Below are 19,479 nucleotides of genomic sequence, written 5' to 3'. Positions count from 1 at the left end.
TTAGCTTCACTATGGGCCATTTCATCCTCTCCTGAGTGACCAGGAACACTGTCCTTATCTGTACCAGATGTCTCCAAAGGACACTTTTCTGACTGTGGCCATGACGGCCTTGGTGGTTTATTTTAGCTGGAATTGGGTAGGACTAGTTGTTTCAGATGATGACCCAGGCATTCAATTTCTCTCTGAATTGAGAGGAGAGATGCACAGACACAGAGTCTGTTTAGCCTTTGTGAATATGATCACAGAAAATATACAGTTATACCAGAAAAGAACTGCAAAGTATAATAACCAGATCATGATGTCATCAGCAAAAGTTATTATCATTTATGGGGACACAGACACTCTAACGATACACTTTAGACTATGGCAACATTTAGGCATTCAGAGACTCTGGATCACCACCTCACAGTGGGACATGACTACAAATAGAGGAGACTCCCCATTCAACTCCTTCCACGGGATTTTCATTTTTTCACATCGTCATTCTGAGATTTCTGGTTTTAAAAAATTCATCCAGACAGAGCACCCTTCCAACTACAATAAAGATACTTCCCTTGCCAGGTTATGGTGGATGTATTTTAACTGTTCATTGTCAGCTCATTGTAAGACACTGAAAAATTGTTCAACCAAACTCCTACTAGAATGGTTATCTAGGCACCAGTTTGAAGTGTCCATGAGAGAGACAAGTTACAACTTATACAATGCTGTTTATGCTGTGGCTGGTGCACTTCATGAAGTACTTGTTCAACAAATAGAACATTGGCCAAGGAATACTGGGAAAGGACTTGAAATTTACTCCTGGCAGGTAATAGTATATCCACTGAATAATATAAGTGTCAAAAATAGGACTTAAGTTTACCATAGATTCTAAATACAAGTGTTCTGCAATACTTTTTCCCAAAAGGGTTTATTTAGGTACCCTTTTGCTAAATATGACATAAACCTAATTACTGGTATAAGTTAACTTCAACAGACAACAACATACTGTAAGCATTATAATCGTTGTTATTGGTTATTCTCCACAATATGACGTAAGACCCAGTTGCTGAAGACACCACATACATAGTGATGACACAGACTATGGAGATATTGAGCTGGTGCTCAACTGGAAGTCCCACTCCTACTAACTAGTATCCATAGTGCTGGAAGGTGCTGTTCTGACTGCTGGAAGAAAACAGAAATCATCAATTTCTCCAAGTTGTAAGCCCTAAAATCTATACTAATGGCATGCTTACATGATGGTGGCACAAATATTAGGTGGTTAACTAACCTAAGTACAACTTGCTCATTAGATTTAAGATCCATTCCATGAAAGAGTACCCATATCTAACACTGTTAATGAAGCCAAAATCTCAGAATGGATAGGCCATGGGCCCAAGGAAAAACTGTTCTGCTAAATGAGCATGCAATAAGACAACTCTTAATGACATAGATCAGGGCACCATTTAACCCTTATCAAAGAAGTTTCTTCCCGAAGTAGATGGCAACTAATACAGGGACCCATAACTGGACAATGTGCAGAGATTCTCTGAAGAACTTGTCCCCAAAGGTGATAAATGTCTTTATCACAGCATTCCCCTCAGGGATCAGGTATCTATTTCAAAGAGTAGATAGAAAAATTATAAGAACCGTGTTTGATGGTTTTTTCTTTTTTATTATCATTTTTTAATATTATTTATTGTATCCCGGTTGTAGTCCCTCATCTCCTCCTGGTTCTACCCTCCCTCCCTCTTCCCTGGTCCCTGGTTGGTGCATCAGTCTTTGCAGGACTCCCTGGGCCTAGATTTGTTGGCTTTGTTGGTCTTCTTGTGGAGCTCCTGTCCCCTTGGGTCTTCTATCCTCCCACTCTTCCATAAGATTCCCAGTGCTCTGTCCAAAGTTTGGCTGTGAGTCTTGGCATCTGCTTTGATCCCCTGCTGGGTGGAGACTTTCAGAGGACATCTATGATGGGTTCCAGTCCTGTTCCCTCCCTTCAGCTGTTTCTGGTGTCTTTTCTATTTGTCCTTCTGAATGAGAATTAAGCATCCACTCGAGGGTCTTCCTTGTTATGTAGTTCCTTTAGGTCTATGGATTTATTGTGGATGTCCTATATTATATGGCTAATATCCTATTAAAAGTGAGTATATATATATATATATATGTCTTTCTGCTTCTGGTATACCTCCTTCAGGATGATCTTTTCTGGTTCCCACCATTTGCCTACAAATTTCATGATTTCCTCGTTTTAAATAGCTGAGTAGTATTTCATTGTGTAAACGCACCACGACATGTTGTAGGCCATTAACTCCACTAAGAAACTGATGTTCCAATGCATAATGATATTTAATTCTAGATATCTTCTTATCTTCTGCTATGTTGAGGACGTCTAATAATATCACATTTTTAGGACAGATAAATGAGATTAGAAGCATTCAGATTTTCAGATTATATGCCCTAATGTGCAGGCATAGTTTAAACTAAAATAATACATGTATTTCAGATGGCCCCTTTTCTAAAGAATAACGAACTTACAAATCCTTCTGGATATCAGTTCAACAAGAATCATAAAGGAAAACTGAATACAGAATATGACATTCTCTACGGTATGAATTTTCTACCAGGTCTTGGACTTAAGGTGAAAATAGGAAAATTTTCCAAACATTTCCTGCATGGTCAGCAATTATATATGACTGAAGACATGATAGAGTGGGCCCTGGACGTTAGACAGGTAAGTTGGACTCACCTATAATTCTTTATTATAAATGAATAAGTAATGTTTATAAACATCAACTACTTATATACAATTTGTATAACAAAACATGTATCAAAGTATGTCTATAATACTATTTTAAAACACAATAATGTGTCACTCTTTAATTTGTTGTACCTGTACGTAAATAAAATTTTTCAGTGAGCGTGTAAATCACAGTCCTTATTGTGGAGTAGGTCAATTTTTTTTACTAGTATATATCTGACTTTTATTAGATACCACATTCAGTATGCAGTATGCCCTGCGGTGTAGGATTCCAAAAATCCCTTCAGAAAGGAAAGGCTGTCTGCTGTTTTGATTGTACCCCATGTCCAGATAATGAAATTTCCAACATGACAGGTAATTATGCCTTACGAATTGGTAGTGGATCTTCTCTGTGCACAGGTGAGTTGGCAGCCAACATGTAGATGTGTGTAATAAAGAAGCTGTCATGATGCTGCAATACATGATTTTACAGAGATGCTAGGGTTTTCATAAGTACATAGGGTTAACTGACACATTGAAGGAATTATTGTAGGAGGGAGTAGAAATAGATAAACAATAAAACTAAATTGTAATGTCAAGATCAGTGTGAAAATAGTTAAATATAATTTTAACATGAGCAAAGTGGAAAGGGATGTAGGATTTAGACCAAAAAATCGTATTAGAATGCTCAGCATTAAATTGGGGAATGATGGTGCATATCTTTAAGACCAACACTTACACTCTAGGAGGAAGACAGACAAGCCACTATGAGTTAAAGAGCAGCCTGTTTTCTATAATGAGTTCAAGGACAGTCAGAGCTACACACAAAAACCCTGTCTTGAAAAGGGGAGGAGGAGATGAGGGAGGGAGAGTGGGATTAGGAGTGAATGAGAAAGGGGGTTACAGCTGGGATACAAAGTTAATAAACTGTAACTAATATTAAAAAATAAAAATTTAATTAAAAAAAAGAAAAAACAAACAACAGGAAATTTTATGAAAGAAAAAGGAGATAAAAAGACATGGAGGGATGTGGAAAGAATAGGAGCTACACAAGGACCAATTATATCTAGGCACAGGGGTCTTTTCTGAGACTGATACTCCACCAAGGACCATGTATGGATATAACCTAGAACCTCTGCTCAGATGTAGCCCCTGGTAGCTCAGTAACCTATTGGTTTCCCATAGTATGGATATAACCTAGAACCTCTGCTCAGATGTAGCCCCTGGTAGCTCAGTAACCTATTGGTTTCCCATAGTAAGGGGAACAGGGACTATTTCTGACAGGAACACAATGGCAGGCTCTTTGACCTCCCCACTCCCCAAGGGAAGAGCAGTCCTGATAGGCCAAAGAGGAGAACTTTGCAGCCAGTCCTAAAGATATCTGATAAAATAGGGTCAGATGAAAGAGGAGGAGGTCCTCCCCAATCAGTGGACTTGGAAAGGGGCAGGAAGGAGATGAGGGAGGGAGAGAGGGCTTGAGAGGGAATGAGGGAGCGGGATACAGCTGGGATACAGAGTTAATAAAATGTAACTAATAATAAAAATTTAAAAAAAGAAAAAACTGGGTGTTGGGCTAAATGTTGTTTATGATTCTTAGCCCTATAATCATTGTGGCAGTATTATTTAACCCACTATCACAATCAAATAAAACACAGACACCTATTAAAAAAAAACAAGACTTGGAGGGGACAGGGGCTTCAGAAGGAGATCAACAAAACCAAAAAAAAAAAAGAAAATCTGTGCTCAGGAAGGCCTTCAGAGACAGCTAACTCCAAGAAAGGACCATGCAAGAGAGGACCTAGATGCCCTGTTTAAAGGAAGCCCATAGGCAGGTCAACCTCAAACTGGGATTCCTAGTAAGGAAAGCAGAGACTGTCTCTGACATGAACTCATTGGCTGGCTCTCTGATCACCTTCCCCTGGGGGGATGCAGCCTTGTCAGGCCACAGAGGAAGAAATGCAGCCAGTCCTGATGAGACCTGATAGGCTAGGGTCAGATAGTAGGAGAGGAGGTCCTCCCCTATCAATGGACTATAGAAGGGGCATAGTGGAAAAAGAGAGAGGCAGGGTGGGACTGGGAGATGAGGGAGAGGACTACAGCCGGAATACAAAGTGAATAAACTGTAATAAATAATAAATAATGTTTTTAGACAGCAGATAGTAACTTTAATCTCCTTATCAGTGTCACAACGTTTCTACTTACAATATTTATATTTTTTTAATTTTTTATTAATTACACTTTATTCATTTTGTATCCCCCCACAGGCCCGTCCCTCCTCCCCTCCCGATCCCACCCTCCCTCCTCTTTCTGCATGCATGCCCCTCCCCAAGTCCACTGATAGGGGAGGTTCTCCTCTCCTTTCTGATCCTAGTCTATCAGCTCACATCAAAAGTGGCTGCATTGTCCTCTACTGTGGCCTGGTAAGGCTGCTCCCCCCCTCCCCGGGGGAAGTGATCAAAGAGCAGGCCAATCAGATTATGTCAGAGACAGTCCCTCTTCCCATTACTATGTAACCCACTTGGACTCTGAACTGCCATGGGCTACATCTGTGCAGGGGTTCTAGGTTATCTCCATGAATAGTCCTTGGTTGGAGTATGAGTCTCTGGGAAGTTCCCTGTGTTCAAATTTCTTGTTCTGTTGCTCTCTTTGTGGAGACCCTGTCCTCTCCAGCTCTTACTATTTCCCACTTCTTACATAAAATTCCATTTACTCTGCCCAACAGTTGCCCATCAGGCTCAGCATCTGAAAAAAAGAAAAAATAAACAACAAAAGTATTCCACATTTTGGGCTACAGAACATAGTAATAGGAGGGAAAAAAAAGGTTGAAATGGAACCTGCTACAGAGGGCTCTGAAAGCCAGAAGAAGAAAACAGGAAACAACCCAGGAACCTGCCACAGAGGGCTCTGAAAGCCAAAAGAAGAAAACAGGAAACAACCCAGGAACCTGCCACCGAGGGCTCTGAAAGCCAGAAGAAGAAAACAGGAAACAACCCAGGAACCTGCCACAGAGGGCTCTGAAAGCCAGAAGAAGAAAACAGGAAACAACCCAGGAACCTGCCACAGAGGGCCTCTGAAAGCCTCTGCCCTGCAGACTATCAAAGCAGATGCTGAGCCTGATGGCCAACTGTCGGGCAGAGTGAATGGAATTTTATGCAAGAAGTGGGAAATAGCAAGAGCTGGAGAAGACAGGAACTCCACAAGGAGAGCAACAGAACAAGAAAATTTGAACACAGGGAACTTCCCGGAGACTCATACTCCAACCAAGGACTATTCTTGGAGATAACCTAGAACCCCTGCACAGATGTAGCCCATGGCAGTTCAGTGTCCAATGGGTTACATAACAATGGGAAGAGGGACTGCCTCTGACATAACCTGATTGGCCTGCTCTTTGATCATCCCCCCCCCGAGGGGGGAGCAGCCTTACCAGGCCACAGAAGATGACAATGCAGCCACTTCTGATGAGAACTGATAGTCTAAGATCAGAAAGAAGGAGAGGACGACCTCCCTTATCAGTGGACTTGGGGAGGGGCATGCATGCAGAAAGGGGAGGAAGGGTGGGATCGGGAGGGGAGGAGGGAGGGGCTTATGGGGGGATACAAAATGAATAAAGTGTAATTAATAATAATAATAATAAAAGGTTGAAATGAATAAAGTATTTAAATATTGCAGTAAAAATTATGGTTATTCAAATGACAACATGGCATAAGTATGAAATAAAAATTAATGTGTTAAATGCATTAACTTTATCAGTTGAACACAGAATAATACTATTGCAATTCTTTTCATTTAACTTGCTAGTTAAATGTATTTAGAAAACTGAAAAAGCATACCATTTTTATTTAGTAATGATGAAAATGGTTACAAAATTTAAAAATAAAAATAAAAATAAACCACTGGTTTTCAACCTTCCTAACACAGAGACACTTTAATACAGTTACTCATGTTGTGATGACACTAACCATAAAATTATTTTTATTACTATTTTATAATTGTGATTTTGCTACTATTATGAGTCACAATGTAAATAAGTGTCTGCTTTCCAAGCGTCTTAGGTGACCCTTGTGAAAGAGTCATTCAGCCCCCATAGGGGTTCTGACACACAGGTTGAGAACCACTAGAGTAAATGCTGTTACCCACATGCTTAGATATCACTTTAGAAAAATAAGATGAAGCTTAAAATGACTAAATAAAAAAGTAGGCTCTTGATGGAAAGCCTTGTATTAGAAAGATTGGATGCAATTAGATGTGATTTTCCGATTCAATTGAAATTTTAAAATTGAATTACTGTAGTGTAAATACCAAGATAAGTTTGGATGAAGGTTCTTGCATCCATCTAGTTTTAGGCGTCATTGCTTATCATTAGGAGATGGAAAACAGGGGCTGTCTCTGACATGAACTCAGGGGCTGGCTCTTTGGTCACCTCCGCCTGAGGGGGGAGCAGCCTTGCCAGGTCACAGAGGAGGACGATGCAGCCACTCCTGATGAGACCTGATAAACCAGGGTCAGATGGAAGTGGAAGAGGACCCCCCATCAGTGGACTTGGAGAAGGGAATGGGAGGAGGATTGGGAGGGAATGAGGGAGGGGACTACGGCTGAGATACAAAGTTAATAAACTGTAATTAATATAAAAATAAAAATTTAATAAAAAAAGAAAAAAGAGATGGGAAATTCTTTTTTCATCTTTTTTGTAGTTTTTTATTTTTATTTTTGTTAACTAGTTTATTCACTTTGTATCCCCCCGTAGCTCCCTCCCTCCTCCTCTTCCAGTCACACCTTCCCTCCCCCTTCTCCACCCCTGCCCCTCCCCAAGTCCACTGATAGGAGAGGTCTTTCTCTCCTTTCTTCTGATCCTGGTCTATCAGATCACATCAGGAGTGGCTGCATTGTCTTCCTCTGCGGCCTGGTAAAGCTGCTCCCCCTTCAGGGAAAAGTGATCAAAGAGCAGGCCAATCAGTTCATGTCAGAGACTGTCCCTGTTCCCATTACAATGGAACCCACTTGGACACTGAACTGCCATGGGCTACATCTGTGCAGGGGTTCTAGGTTATCTCCATGAATGATCCTTGATTGGAATATCAGTCTCAGAAAAGAGCCCTGTGCCCAGATAGGATAAACATACAAAAATCTCTACACCTAAAGAAACTATTCAAGAAGGAGGACTCTGGCTAAGATGCTCAATCCCGATTCCAAAAGGCAAAGAGGATGGACATCAGAAGAGGGAGAAAACAGGGAACAGGACAGGAACCTACCACAGAGGGCCTCTGAAAGGCTCTACCCTGCAGGGTACCAAAGCAGATGCTGAGACTTATAGCCAAACTTTGGGCAGAGTGCAGGGAATCTTATGAAAGAAGGGGGAGATAGTAAGACCTGGAGAGGACAGGAGCTCCACAAGGAGAGCAACAGAACCGGAAAACATTCTTTCAATGGTGTTTTCTCGGTGAGTACTTGTCCTTTGAGTATATTAACACCCAAACCTAATAAAAAACAGTGAAAATATGAAGTACTCTAGCCTGCTAACTCACATTGAAACATAAACCAAAAAAAAAAAAAAAAATTAAGATGTAGTGACACTAGGTGCTAATTACTTCATAGTTTCTGCATTTCTAAAGAGTAGTAGTTATGGCCTTTAAAACAAATTTGGAGGAATGTGTATGTTCGAGAAACTATTCAAGAACATTGACATTTGGAACTTACTTTGATGTTACATGGGCAGTTTATAACATACATAGCAGCAGCTAGTTCTATGTTCCTGTATTGCTACAGAACATTGAATAGTAAATATATGCTTTTATGAATTATTTAAAGTTGTTTTTATTTTACAATCATGAATATTCTATCTGAGCATATATTTGTTATCATGCAAAATACTAAAAAGCTATAAATATGTATTATGAATAATAATAATTTTGTTTAGCATGCATAAATTCGATAAATATTGGGTTTTAAAGAGACAGAAATAATTCGTATAAATGAACATATTTGAATTTCTATCTACAGTAATAAATAATGCCAACTTGGCTAAACCTTTCCAATGCATTAATTTAATATTTTTTGTGAATAATGGAGAAAAATTAAGACTGATGACACCTCCTTCTCTATACCAGGCATGGATCAATGTGTGAAGTGTCCAAATGATCAGTATGCCAACACAGAACAAACTGACTGTCTAAAAAAAGTCATGGATTTTTTGGCTTATGAAGACCCCTTGGGAATGACTTTGGCCTGTTTGGCCCTGTGCTTCTCTGCTCTTACTGCTGTTGTGCTCAGTGTCTTTTTGAAGCACAAAGGCACTCCCATTGTCAAGGCCAATAATCAAGTCCTCAGCTATGTTCTGCTTATCTCCCTCATATTTTGTTTTCTATGTTCCTTGTTCTTCATTGGCCATCCCCAGATGGCTACCTGCATCCTACAGCAGACCACATTTGCAGTGGTGTTCACTGTAGCTGTTTCCACTATTTTGGCCAAAACAGTTACTGTAATAATGGCCTTCAAGATCATTGATCCAAGAAAAAAGATGAGATGGGTATTAGTATCAGGGGCACCTAACTATATCATTCCTGTCTGCACTATAATCCAACTGATTTTTTGTGGAACCTGGCTAGCAACATCTCCTCCATTTGTTGACACTGATTCATATTTTGAGCATGGCCACATCATTATTGTCTGCAACAAGGGTTCAGTTATTGCCTTCTACTGTGTCCTTGGTTACTTGGGTTTACTGGCCCTGGGGAGTTTCACCGTAGCCTTCCTGGCCAGGAATCTGCCTGATAAATTCAATGAAGCCAAGTTCCTGACATTCAGCATGCTGGTGTTCTGTAGTGTGTGGATCACTTTTCTCCCTGTCTACCACAGCACCAAGGGAAAGGCAACAGTGGTTGTGGAGATTTTTTCTATCTTGGCTTCCAGTGCAGGGTTGCTTGTTTGTATTTTTGCTCCAAAGTGCATAATAATTTTGTTCAGACCAGAGATAAGTTCTGTACGAAAGTTCAGTGACACACGTTCTAAAACTGAAAATTCTCCTTAAAATTCTGACCAGTACAAGAGGAAATCTCAAAGCAGTTTTTATTTGCATTTCTCTGATGATTAGGGATGTTGAACATTTCTTTTTTTTTTCCTTTTTTTTAAATTTTTCATCAATTACACTTTATTCATTCTGCATCCCCCCATAAGCCCCTCTCTCCTCCCCTCCCAATCCCACCCTCCCTCCTCCCTCTGCATGCATGCCACTCCCCAATTCCACTAATAGGGGAGGTTCTCCTCTCCTTTCTGATCTTAGTCTGTCAGTTCACATCAAAAGTGGCTGCATTGTCCTCTACTATGGCCTGGTAAGGCTGCTCCCCCCCAGAGGGAGGTGATCAAAGAGCAGGCCAATCAGATTATGTCAGAGGCAGTCCCTCTTCACATTACTATGTAACTCAGTTGGACTCTGAACTGCCCTGGGCTACATCTGTGCAGGGGTTCTGGGTTATCTCCATGAATAGTCCTTGGTTAGAGTATGAGTCTCTGGGAAGTTCCCAATTCTTTATGTGCTTCTAAGCCATTTTTATTTCCTTTTTTGAAAATTCTCTGTTTATATCTGTACTTTATTTTTCCCTTTTTTATTATTATCATTTATTACAACTTATTCACTTTGTATCCAGGCTGTAGTCCCCTCCCTCATCTCCTCCCAAACTCACTCTCTTGCTCTCTTCTCTCCCTATGCCCCTCGCTTAGTCCACTGATAGGGGAGGTCCTTCTCCTCTTCTATTTGACCCTAGCCTATCAGGTCTCATCAGGGCTAGTTGCATTGTCTTCCTCTGTGGACTGGCAAGGCTGCATCCCCCAAGGGGAAGTGATCAGAGAGCCTGCAACTGAGTTCATGTTAGAGACAGCCTCTGCTCCCCTTACTAGGGAACCCACTTGGAGACTGAGTCTATGAGCTACATCTGAGTCAGGGTTTTAGGTCCTCTCCATGCATTGTCCTTGGTTGGGGTATCATTTTCTTCAGGGCCCCCAGTTCCCGGTTTTCATGGCTCTGTTGGTCTCTTTTTGGAGCTCCTGCCCCCTCCAGGTCTTTCTATCTCCCCTGCCTTTCATAAGATTCCCTGCATTCTACCCAAAGTTTGGCTGTGAGTCTCAGCCTCTGCTTTGATACCATTTGAGGCCATTTGTGGTATGCTCCTGTCCTATTCCCTGTCTTCTCCTGCTTCCAATGTCTATCGCATTTGTCCTTCTGAATGAGGGTTGAACATCTTCCCTAGGGTCTTCCTTGTTGTATAGCTTCTTTACGAGTATAAATTTTAATATGTATAGCCTACACTATGTAGCTAATATCTACTTATAAGTGAGTATATACCATGTGTGTCTTTCTGTTTCTGGGTTACCTCACTCAAGATGATCTTTTCTAGCCCCCCCTCCCCCTTACCTGCAAATTTCATGATTTCCTTGTTTTTAATAGCTAAATAGTATTCCATTGTGTAAATGTACCACAAATTCTGTATCTATTCCTCCACTGAGGAACATCTAAGTTGTTTCCAGATTCTGGCTATTACGAATGGAGCTGCTATTAAATATGAGAAATTGGGTCATTTTTGATGTCCAGATTTTCTTTATGTAATTTTTATAGAAACCCTCTATTAGATGTGTAATTGGTAAAGAACTTTCTTTATTCTGTGGCCTGACAAAGTGCATGAATGATTAAGCAAATGCCTTATAGCCAGATTTTATGGAAGCATTTTCTTAACTGAGGTTTCCTCCTTTCAGATGACTCTAGCTTGTGTTAAGTTGACATAATATTAGGCTGTACACCATCCTTTGGCATATATCCAAAGGATTCTACATCCTACTACGGAGACATTTGTTCAACCATGTTTATTGCTGCCCTGTGCATAAAATATTCAGAAATTGGAAACATCCTAGGTGTTGATCAACCAATGAATGAATAGTAAAAATGTAGTATATTTATCTAGTAGTATATTTATATTTAGCTGTTAAAACATGAAATTTGCACATAAATGTATGGAACAAGAAAAACTCATCCTTGAAGAGATAATCCAGACCCAACAAGAAAAATATTATGTCTTTTTATATATGGGTGCTAGCTTTTAAGCATTTGGTTGGCATGCTACCAACTGTATAATCACAAAGATTATGTATCAGTTAAGGGCTAGGTGGAGAACTCATAAAAAGGAGAAAATAATATATAGTTTGAAAGACAAGGGGAGACTGGATGAGATGATTAAATCGGGAATGGGGTGTGTAAGAAGGATAAGAGATAGAATATGAGGAGAGGCAACTAACTCTAAGGGCTACTTGAAGGATCATATGGAAACCTGCTACTGCAGAAACTTCTTTAAATACATACATAGATGAAAGATATGTAAACAGAGCCATTATATAACATGGGAAGACAATTATCCAACTAGAAATCCTTCATCACTAAGCAAAACCTCCAGTGCCAATGAGTTGGCCAAAATGGCCTCATGGAAACAAAATATATTTTTTTTCAAGACTCTTGGTTGCTTTCCACAAACAGATAGTAAGTTGATACTGCTGAAGACAACACTGACAAATCTCATTGAGAACTCTATGAAGATCTTGCCTAACTAGAGTCTTTATCCTACTGACTAGTGTTTATGGTACTGGAATTCTGTGTGCTACCAAAGGAGAAAGGTACCATCAACCCTGCTACAATCCCTGCAATCTGCAGTGACCTGCTTTCATGATATATCAATGAAATATTGGCCCAAACATTTTGGAAAAACCAACCACTATCATATTGGATTTAAGGCCCATTCCATGAGGTAGAATCCATGCCTGACACTGCTACTGTAGCCATGAACTTTTGACTTGGTATGCTAAGGGCCTAGAGGAAAATAAATACTATTTTCCTGCTAAGGGAGCATAATAAAACTAAAACTGTCTCCTATAGAAGTATTGACATTCTGCTACACCCATAAGTCAATGCCTCATTCAGCCATCATCGGAGTAGCCTCTTCTTTTAGGAACTAACACAACTGAACAATATGAAGAGAGAGATTTTGAAAAATTCTCTAAGTGGGATTTATCCATCAAACTCTTTCCTTAAGGATTTGGGGATCTATGAAAAAGAGGCAACAGAAATATTTTAAGAGCCAGAGGAGTTTGATGGCTCCAAAGATGCAGTGTATTCCATATACAGCAGGGTTGATGTACATATAAATTCATAGAGAGTGAGGTAGCATGCACAGGACCTAAATATATATTCAAGCCAGACTGTATCCTATGACTAAAAGGAACAAGTAGATATGAGTTCCTACACCTACACAAGAAACTATCTGCAACTGACACTCACTTGCAAAGGAAAAATTAGTGTTCTCCAATGGAATCTCACTGGCTATACCAATCACACTTAGGAGTAGTCCTCATACCCAGCAGTAGATGGACAACACAAAACAAACTCAATGATATTTTTGTAGTTTTTGTTTCACATTACTTTGTTTAGAATTTTTTTTCTATTGGGTCTTTTGCCTGTATAATATGGTTTCCAATCTTGTCTGACCTTGTGTTTTTATGGTGTGTGTATTTCCTGTATATTTTTTACTGTGATTTGTTTGGAGGGGTTGTTGGTTTGCATCTTTTTTTGGCTAGAGAGAAAGAAAAGGCATAGAGTTGGGGGAGTTTGGGTAGGTGAGAAGGATTTGGGAAGAACTGAGAAGGGAAATGAATATAATCAAAATAAATTGCTTCCTTCTCCAGGATTCATACTGTTGAGTTCCTCTATCATCCCTATCCACACCTTCTCCCCATTCTACAAATTTAGTCAGAGTCCCAAATCAAGTACCCATGTTAAGTTTAGCCACCCCTGCCTGTGCCACAACAAGCCTTTAGTCATCCAGCAGGAACTATGTTATCTAAACTATGCACAGGACCTTTCTGGACCACATCAAACTGTTCCAGTCAACCAGATCTCCAAAATCCTTGTCCAGAGTCTATCCCATTGAGCCTCCTTGAACCTCCCAATCTACTACTCTTCTGAAACTCACCAGATCTAGCCCAGGTCTTACATCCAGTTGTCTGACTTTTTCTTGTCATTCCCTCCTGGTCTGTAAACAATTTCTGGGCTCTGCCCTCCTGCCACACCCACAGGACCTTCTGTACCATAAATGTCCCACACCTTTCTCCAAAATCTACCACGGAAAGCATTCCTGGCCTTCCCCATCCATATCTCCACAACTGACCAGATATGACCTTGGTCCCACATCTGGTGCATCAGCCTACTCTGGCATTACCTGTCAATGTCACAAGAACTATAGGGTTCTTCCTGAACCTTCGCTACCTACCTCCCAACATACAGGCTCCTCCCACAACATGCTCAACCTTATCACCCAAAGAGATCTACGATCTACCCATATACTCCAGGCTTAGATAAGGAGTCAGCCTGTACACCAGCCCAGTACCCTTTGTGTACCTGACTTCATTACATATAAGTCATATCAAAATTCTAGGTCCACGCTTTCCCGCACATCCTCTCATTTTCCCTAATGTGTTCTGTTCATATTAGACATAGAACTAATAAAGAAAATCCACATTCCCACATCCTATAACAGAGCTACCAATATGAAAGATAAAACCAGTATCTTCCCTCAAAAACCTACCATTCCTATAGAAATTTTTTTCCAGTGAGAATTACCCAGATGAATCCCAGGGCACAAAGTTTAAATGAACAATCATAAACCTTATCAGCCACCTGAAAAATGCAGTTAGTCTAAAGTGCAAGAGAAGGACTTTCTTTTTCTTCCTTTTTATTTATTTTTTATATATTACAATTTAATCACTTTGTATTCCAGCTGTAACCCCCTCCCAATCCCACCCTCACTCTCTCATCTCCTCCTATGCCCCTTCCCCAGTCCACTGATAGGGGAGGTTCTCCTCCCCTTTCATCTGATCCTAGCCTATCAGGTTTCATCAGGACTAGCTGCATTGTCTTCCACTGTGGCCTGGTAAGGCTACCCCCTCATGGTGAGGTGACCAAAGAGCAAGCCACTGAGTTCATGTCAGAGACAGCCCCTGTTCCCATTACTAGAGAACCCACTTGGACACTGAGCTGCCAAGGGCTACATCTCTGCAGGAGTTATATCCATGAATGGTCCTTGGTTGGAGTATCAGTCTCAGAAAAGACCCCTGGGCCCAGATTTTTTGGTTCTGTTGCTTTCCTTGTGGAGCTCCTTTCTCCCCACCCCCAGCTCTTTCTATTTCCTCCTGCTTTCATAAGATTACCTGCACTCTCCCAAAATGTGACTATGAATCTCACCACCTGCTTTGATACTTGCTGGGTAGAGACATTCATAGGCCCTCTGTGGTAGGCTCCTGTCCTGTTCCCTGTTTTCTCCCTCTTCTGATGTCTATCCAGTTTGCCTTCCTGAATGAGGATTGAGCATCTTACCCAGTCCTCCTTTCTCAGTTTCTTTAGGTGTAAAGATTTTAAAGTATTTATTATATATTATATGTCTAAAAGCCACTTATAAATGAGTGTATACCATGTGTGTCTTTCTGCTTCTGGAATACCTCACTCAGGATGATCTTTTCTAGTTTCCACCATTTGCCTACAAATTTCATGATTTCCTTGTTTTTAATTACGGAGTAGTATTCTAGTGTGTAAATATACCACAATTTCTGTATCCATTCCTGAGTTGAGGGACATCTGGGTTGTTTCTAGATTCTGGCTGTAACAAATAAAGCTGCTACAAACATGGTTGAGCAAATGTCCTTGTTGTATAACTTGAGCATTTTTTGGATATATGCCTAGTATATATATATATATATATATTTTATATATATATATATATATAATATATATATACAAATATATATATATTTGTCTAGTATAGCTGGATCTTGAGGTAGCACTATTCCTAATTGCTTAAGAAAGTGCCAGGTTGATTCCCAAAGTGGTTGTACAAGTTTACATTCCCACCAGCAATGGAGGAGGGTTCCCCTTTCTCCACATCCTCTCCAGCATGTGTTGTCACATGCATTTTTTATCTTAGCCATTCTGATGGGTGTAAGTCGAAATCTCAGGGTAGTTTTGATTTGCATTTTCCTGATGACTAAGAACGTTGATCATTTCTTTAAGTGTTTCTTTGACATTCAATATTATTTTATTGAGATTTCTGTTTAGCTCTCTACCCCATTTTTTAATTGGATTACTTGAATTATTGCTTTTAAATTTTTTGAGTTCTTTAAGTAATCCAAAATCCAAATCAAGTAAATATTCTGGATATTAGCCATCTGTCAGATATAGGGTTGGTGAAGAGAAGGACTTTCTTTTTTATTTAATTTTATTAATTACACTTTATTCACTTTGTATCCCCCCATAAGCCCCTCCCTCCTCCTCTCCCAGTCCCACCCTCCCTCGCCCTTCTTTACACATGCCCCTCCCCAAGTCCACTGATAGGGGAGGTCCTCCTCTCCTTCCTTCTGATCTTAGTCTATCAGATCAAATCAGGAGTGGCTGCATTATCATCTTCTATGGCCTAGTAAGGCTGTTCCACCCTCAGGAGGAGGTGATCAAAGAGCAGGCCAATCAGACAAGATGGACTTCAAATAGCTATTATGAATATTGTCAAGGGCATCAGTGATGAAATAAAGACATTTATGAAAACACAAACAAACTGTGGGAGAAAATGAATAGAATAGCTCAAGAACTAAAAGTGGAAACAGGATCAATAAAGAAAATCCAAAATGTGAAAATGAAAAATTTGGGAACTCAAAAAAAAAAAAAAAAACCCAGAGGAAAATCTCACCAATAGAATACAAGAGATTAAGAGAGAATCTCAGGCATTGAAGACAAGATGAAAGAAATGAACACCTCCATTGAAGAAAATGTTAAATCCAAATATATCTAGTCTTAAAACATTCAGGAAATCTATAACACTATAAAAAGACCAAATCTAAAAATAATGGGAAAAGAGGAAGAAACCCAGGTCAAAGGCACAAAAAATAATTTTGAAAAACTCATTAAAGAAGGGCATCTGGGCTGTTTACAGATTTTGGCTATTACAAATAAAGTTGCTACAAACATGGTTGAGCAAATGTCTTTTTGTGTACTTGAGTCTCTTTGGGGTATATGCCTAGGAGTGGTATGGCTGGATCTTGAGGAAGCACTATTCCTAGTTGTCTGAGAAAGCGCCAGATTGATTTCCAGAGTGGTTGTACAAGTTTACATTCCCACCAGCAGTGGAGAAGGGTTCCCCTTTCTCCGCAACCTCTCCAGCATGTGTTGTCACTTGAGTTTTTCATCTTGGCCATTCTGATGGGTGTAAGGTGAAATCTCAGGGTTGTTTTGATTTGCATTTCCCTAATGGCTAATGAGGTTGAGCATTTCTTTAAGTGCTTCTCTGCCATTCGATATTCCTCTACAGAGAATTCTCTGTTTAGCTCTGTTCCCCATTTCTTAAGTGGATTACTTGGTTTGCTGCTTTTCAGCTTCTTTAGGTTTTTATATATACTGGATATTAGTCCTCTGTCAGATAAAGGATTAGTGAAGATTCTTTCCCAATCTGTAGGCAGTCGTTTTGTTTGGATGACAGTGTCCTTTGCTTTACAGAAGCTTTTCAGTTTCATGAGGTCCCATTTATTGATTGTTGCTCTTAGAGCCTGTGCTGTTGGTGTTCTGTTCAAGAAGTTTTCTCCTGTACCAATGAGTTCTAGGGTATTCCCCACTTTTTTTTCTAGCCAATTTAATGTGTCTGGTTTTATGTTGAGGTCTTTGATCCACTTGGACTTCAGTTTTATGCAGGGTGATAAGTATGGATCTATTTTCATTTTTCTACATGTAGACATCCAGTTGGACCAGCACCATTTCAGCCCAGATACCCCTCAACTGAAGAATGGATGCAGAAACTGTGGTACATCTATACAATGGAGTATTACTCAGCAATGAAAAATAAGGAAATCATGAAATTTGCAGGTAAATGGTGGGACCTGGAAAGGATCATCCTGAGTGAGTTGTTCCAGAAGCAAAAAGACACACACAGTATATACTCACTCATATAAACATACAACATAGAATAAACCCACTAAAATCTGTACATCTAAACATACTAAGCAAAAGAGAGGACCCTAACTAAAATGTTCAATCCCCATCCTGAAAGGCAAAGAGGATGGACATCAGAAGAAGAAGAAAACAGGAAACAACCTAGGAACCTGCCACAGAGGACCTCTGAAAGCCTCTGCCATGCAGACTGTGAAAGCAGATACTGAGCCTGATGGGCAACTGACAGGCAGAGTGAATGGAATTTTATGTAAGAAGTGGGAAATTGTAAGAGCTGGAGAGGACAGGAACTCCACAAGGAGAGCAACAGAACAAGAAAATTTGAACACAGGGAACTTCCCAGAGACTCATACTCCAACCAAGGACTATTCATGGAAATAACCTAGAACCCTGACAATGCAGCCACTTCTGATGAGAACTGATAGACTAAGATCAGAAAGAAGGAGGAGAACCTCCCCTATCAGTGGACTTGGGGAGGGGCATGCATGCAGAAAGGGGGGAGAGTGGGACCTAGAGGGGAGGAGGGAGGGGCTTATGGGGGGATACATAATTAATAAAGTGTAATTAATAAAAGTTAAATTAAAAAAATCATTAATGAAAATTTCCCCAACCTAAAGTAGGTATCAAGGTACAAGAAGTAAACAGAAGAATAAATAGGTTGGACCGGAAAATAAATTTCCAACAACACATAGTAATCAAAACACTAAACATACCGAACCAGAGAAAATACTAAAAGCTGAAAGGGGAAAAAAACATGTAACATAAAAGTATACCTATTAAATTAACACTTGACGTCTCAGTGGAGACTTTAAAAGCCAGAAGAGCCTGGACAGATGTTTTGCTAATTTGAAGAAGACTCAGATTTTAGACCAGACTACAATATCCAGCAGAAGTGTTAATCAAATTAAAAAAATGTTTAAAGACATTTCAGGATGACACCAAATTTAAGCATTATCTACAATCCAGTCTTACGTAAAGCACTGGGAGGAAAACTTCATCGTGAGAGGTTAGCTTCACTAGAGAAAGCATAAAGAATAAACAATATCTAACCAGCATTTCCTGTCCCAGACTGTGCGGGGAGCTGCGGTTACGGTGCAGACATGGCCAAGTCCAAGAACCACACCACACACAACCAGTCCCGCAAACCGCACAGAAATGGCATCAAGAAACCCTGGTCACAAAAATATGAATCTCTTAAAGGAATGGACCCCAAATTCTTCAGGAACATGTGCTTTGCGAAGAAGCACAAGAAAGGCCAGAAGCAGATGCAGGCAAACAACGCAAAGGCAATGAGTGTGCTAGCAGAGGCCTGCGGCCTTAAGTAAGCCCAGGAGGCCGAAAGGCCCCAGCCGCAAACTCAGTGTCTGGCCTTCATCGCTCACCCCAAGCTTGGGAAAGAGATTCGAAGCTACATGGCCAAGGTTTAGGCTCTGCCCACCAAAGCCCAAGGTTCAAATCAAGGCAGAAGTGGCAGCCCCAGCCAAAGCCAAAGCTTCTGCCCCAATCAGACTCCCGGAAGTGCCCAGGCCCCTGTGAAAGCCCCATTGGAAAGGTTTCTGCTAATGTGAAGACAGACACACCCACCCACACACTATTTACAGATGACCAGAGGTCTATGCTGTTTGTTACAGATAAACCTGAGGCAAGATCTGTTTAAAAATAATGATAATAAAAATAATATATAACCAGCAAATCAAGAGGCAGAAAAAAAACACACCCACAAAAACAAAATTATGAGAATTATCAAACAATT

At 40.2% G+C, this 19,479-nt stretch overlaps 1 protein-coding gene and 1 pseudogene across 1 annotated transcript in view; both read left to right on the top strand.

Moving 5' to 3' along the window:
- LOC110544029 (vomeronasal type-2 receptor 116) overlaps positions 1-9,737 on the top strand; it is a 30,827-nt gene extending 21,090 nt beyond the window's left edge. The window contains exons 3-6 of the mRNA XM_060366271.1: positions 5-805; positions 2,480-2,707; positions 2,965-3,088; positions 8,818-9,737. Of these exons, the coding sequence (XP_060222254.1) occupies positions 5-805; positions 2,480-2,707; positions 2,965-3,088; positions 8,818-9,737 (2,073 nt within the window). The remainder of the gene's footprint in view (positions 1-4; positions 806-2,479; positions 2,708-2,964; positions 3,089-8,817) is intronic.
- A 9,089-nt stretch (positions 9,738-18,826) lies between these two features.
- LOC132646989 (large ribosomal subunit protein eL29-like) lies at positions 18,827-19,262 on the top strand (annotated as a pseudogene).
- Positions 19,263-19,479: the final 217 nt, after the last annotated feature.

Source organism: Meriones unguiculatus, chromosome 14, assembly GCF_030254825.1.
Source record: "Meriones unguiculatus strain TT.TT164.6M chromosome 14, Bangor_MerUng_6.1, whole genome shotgun sequence".
Lineage (NCBI taxonomy): Eukaryota > Metazoa > Chordata > Mammalia > Rodentia > Muridae > Meriones > Meriones unguiculatus.
Note: the sequence above shows the minus strand (reverse complement) of the source record. Positions and strands in the feature narration are given on the sequence as shown.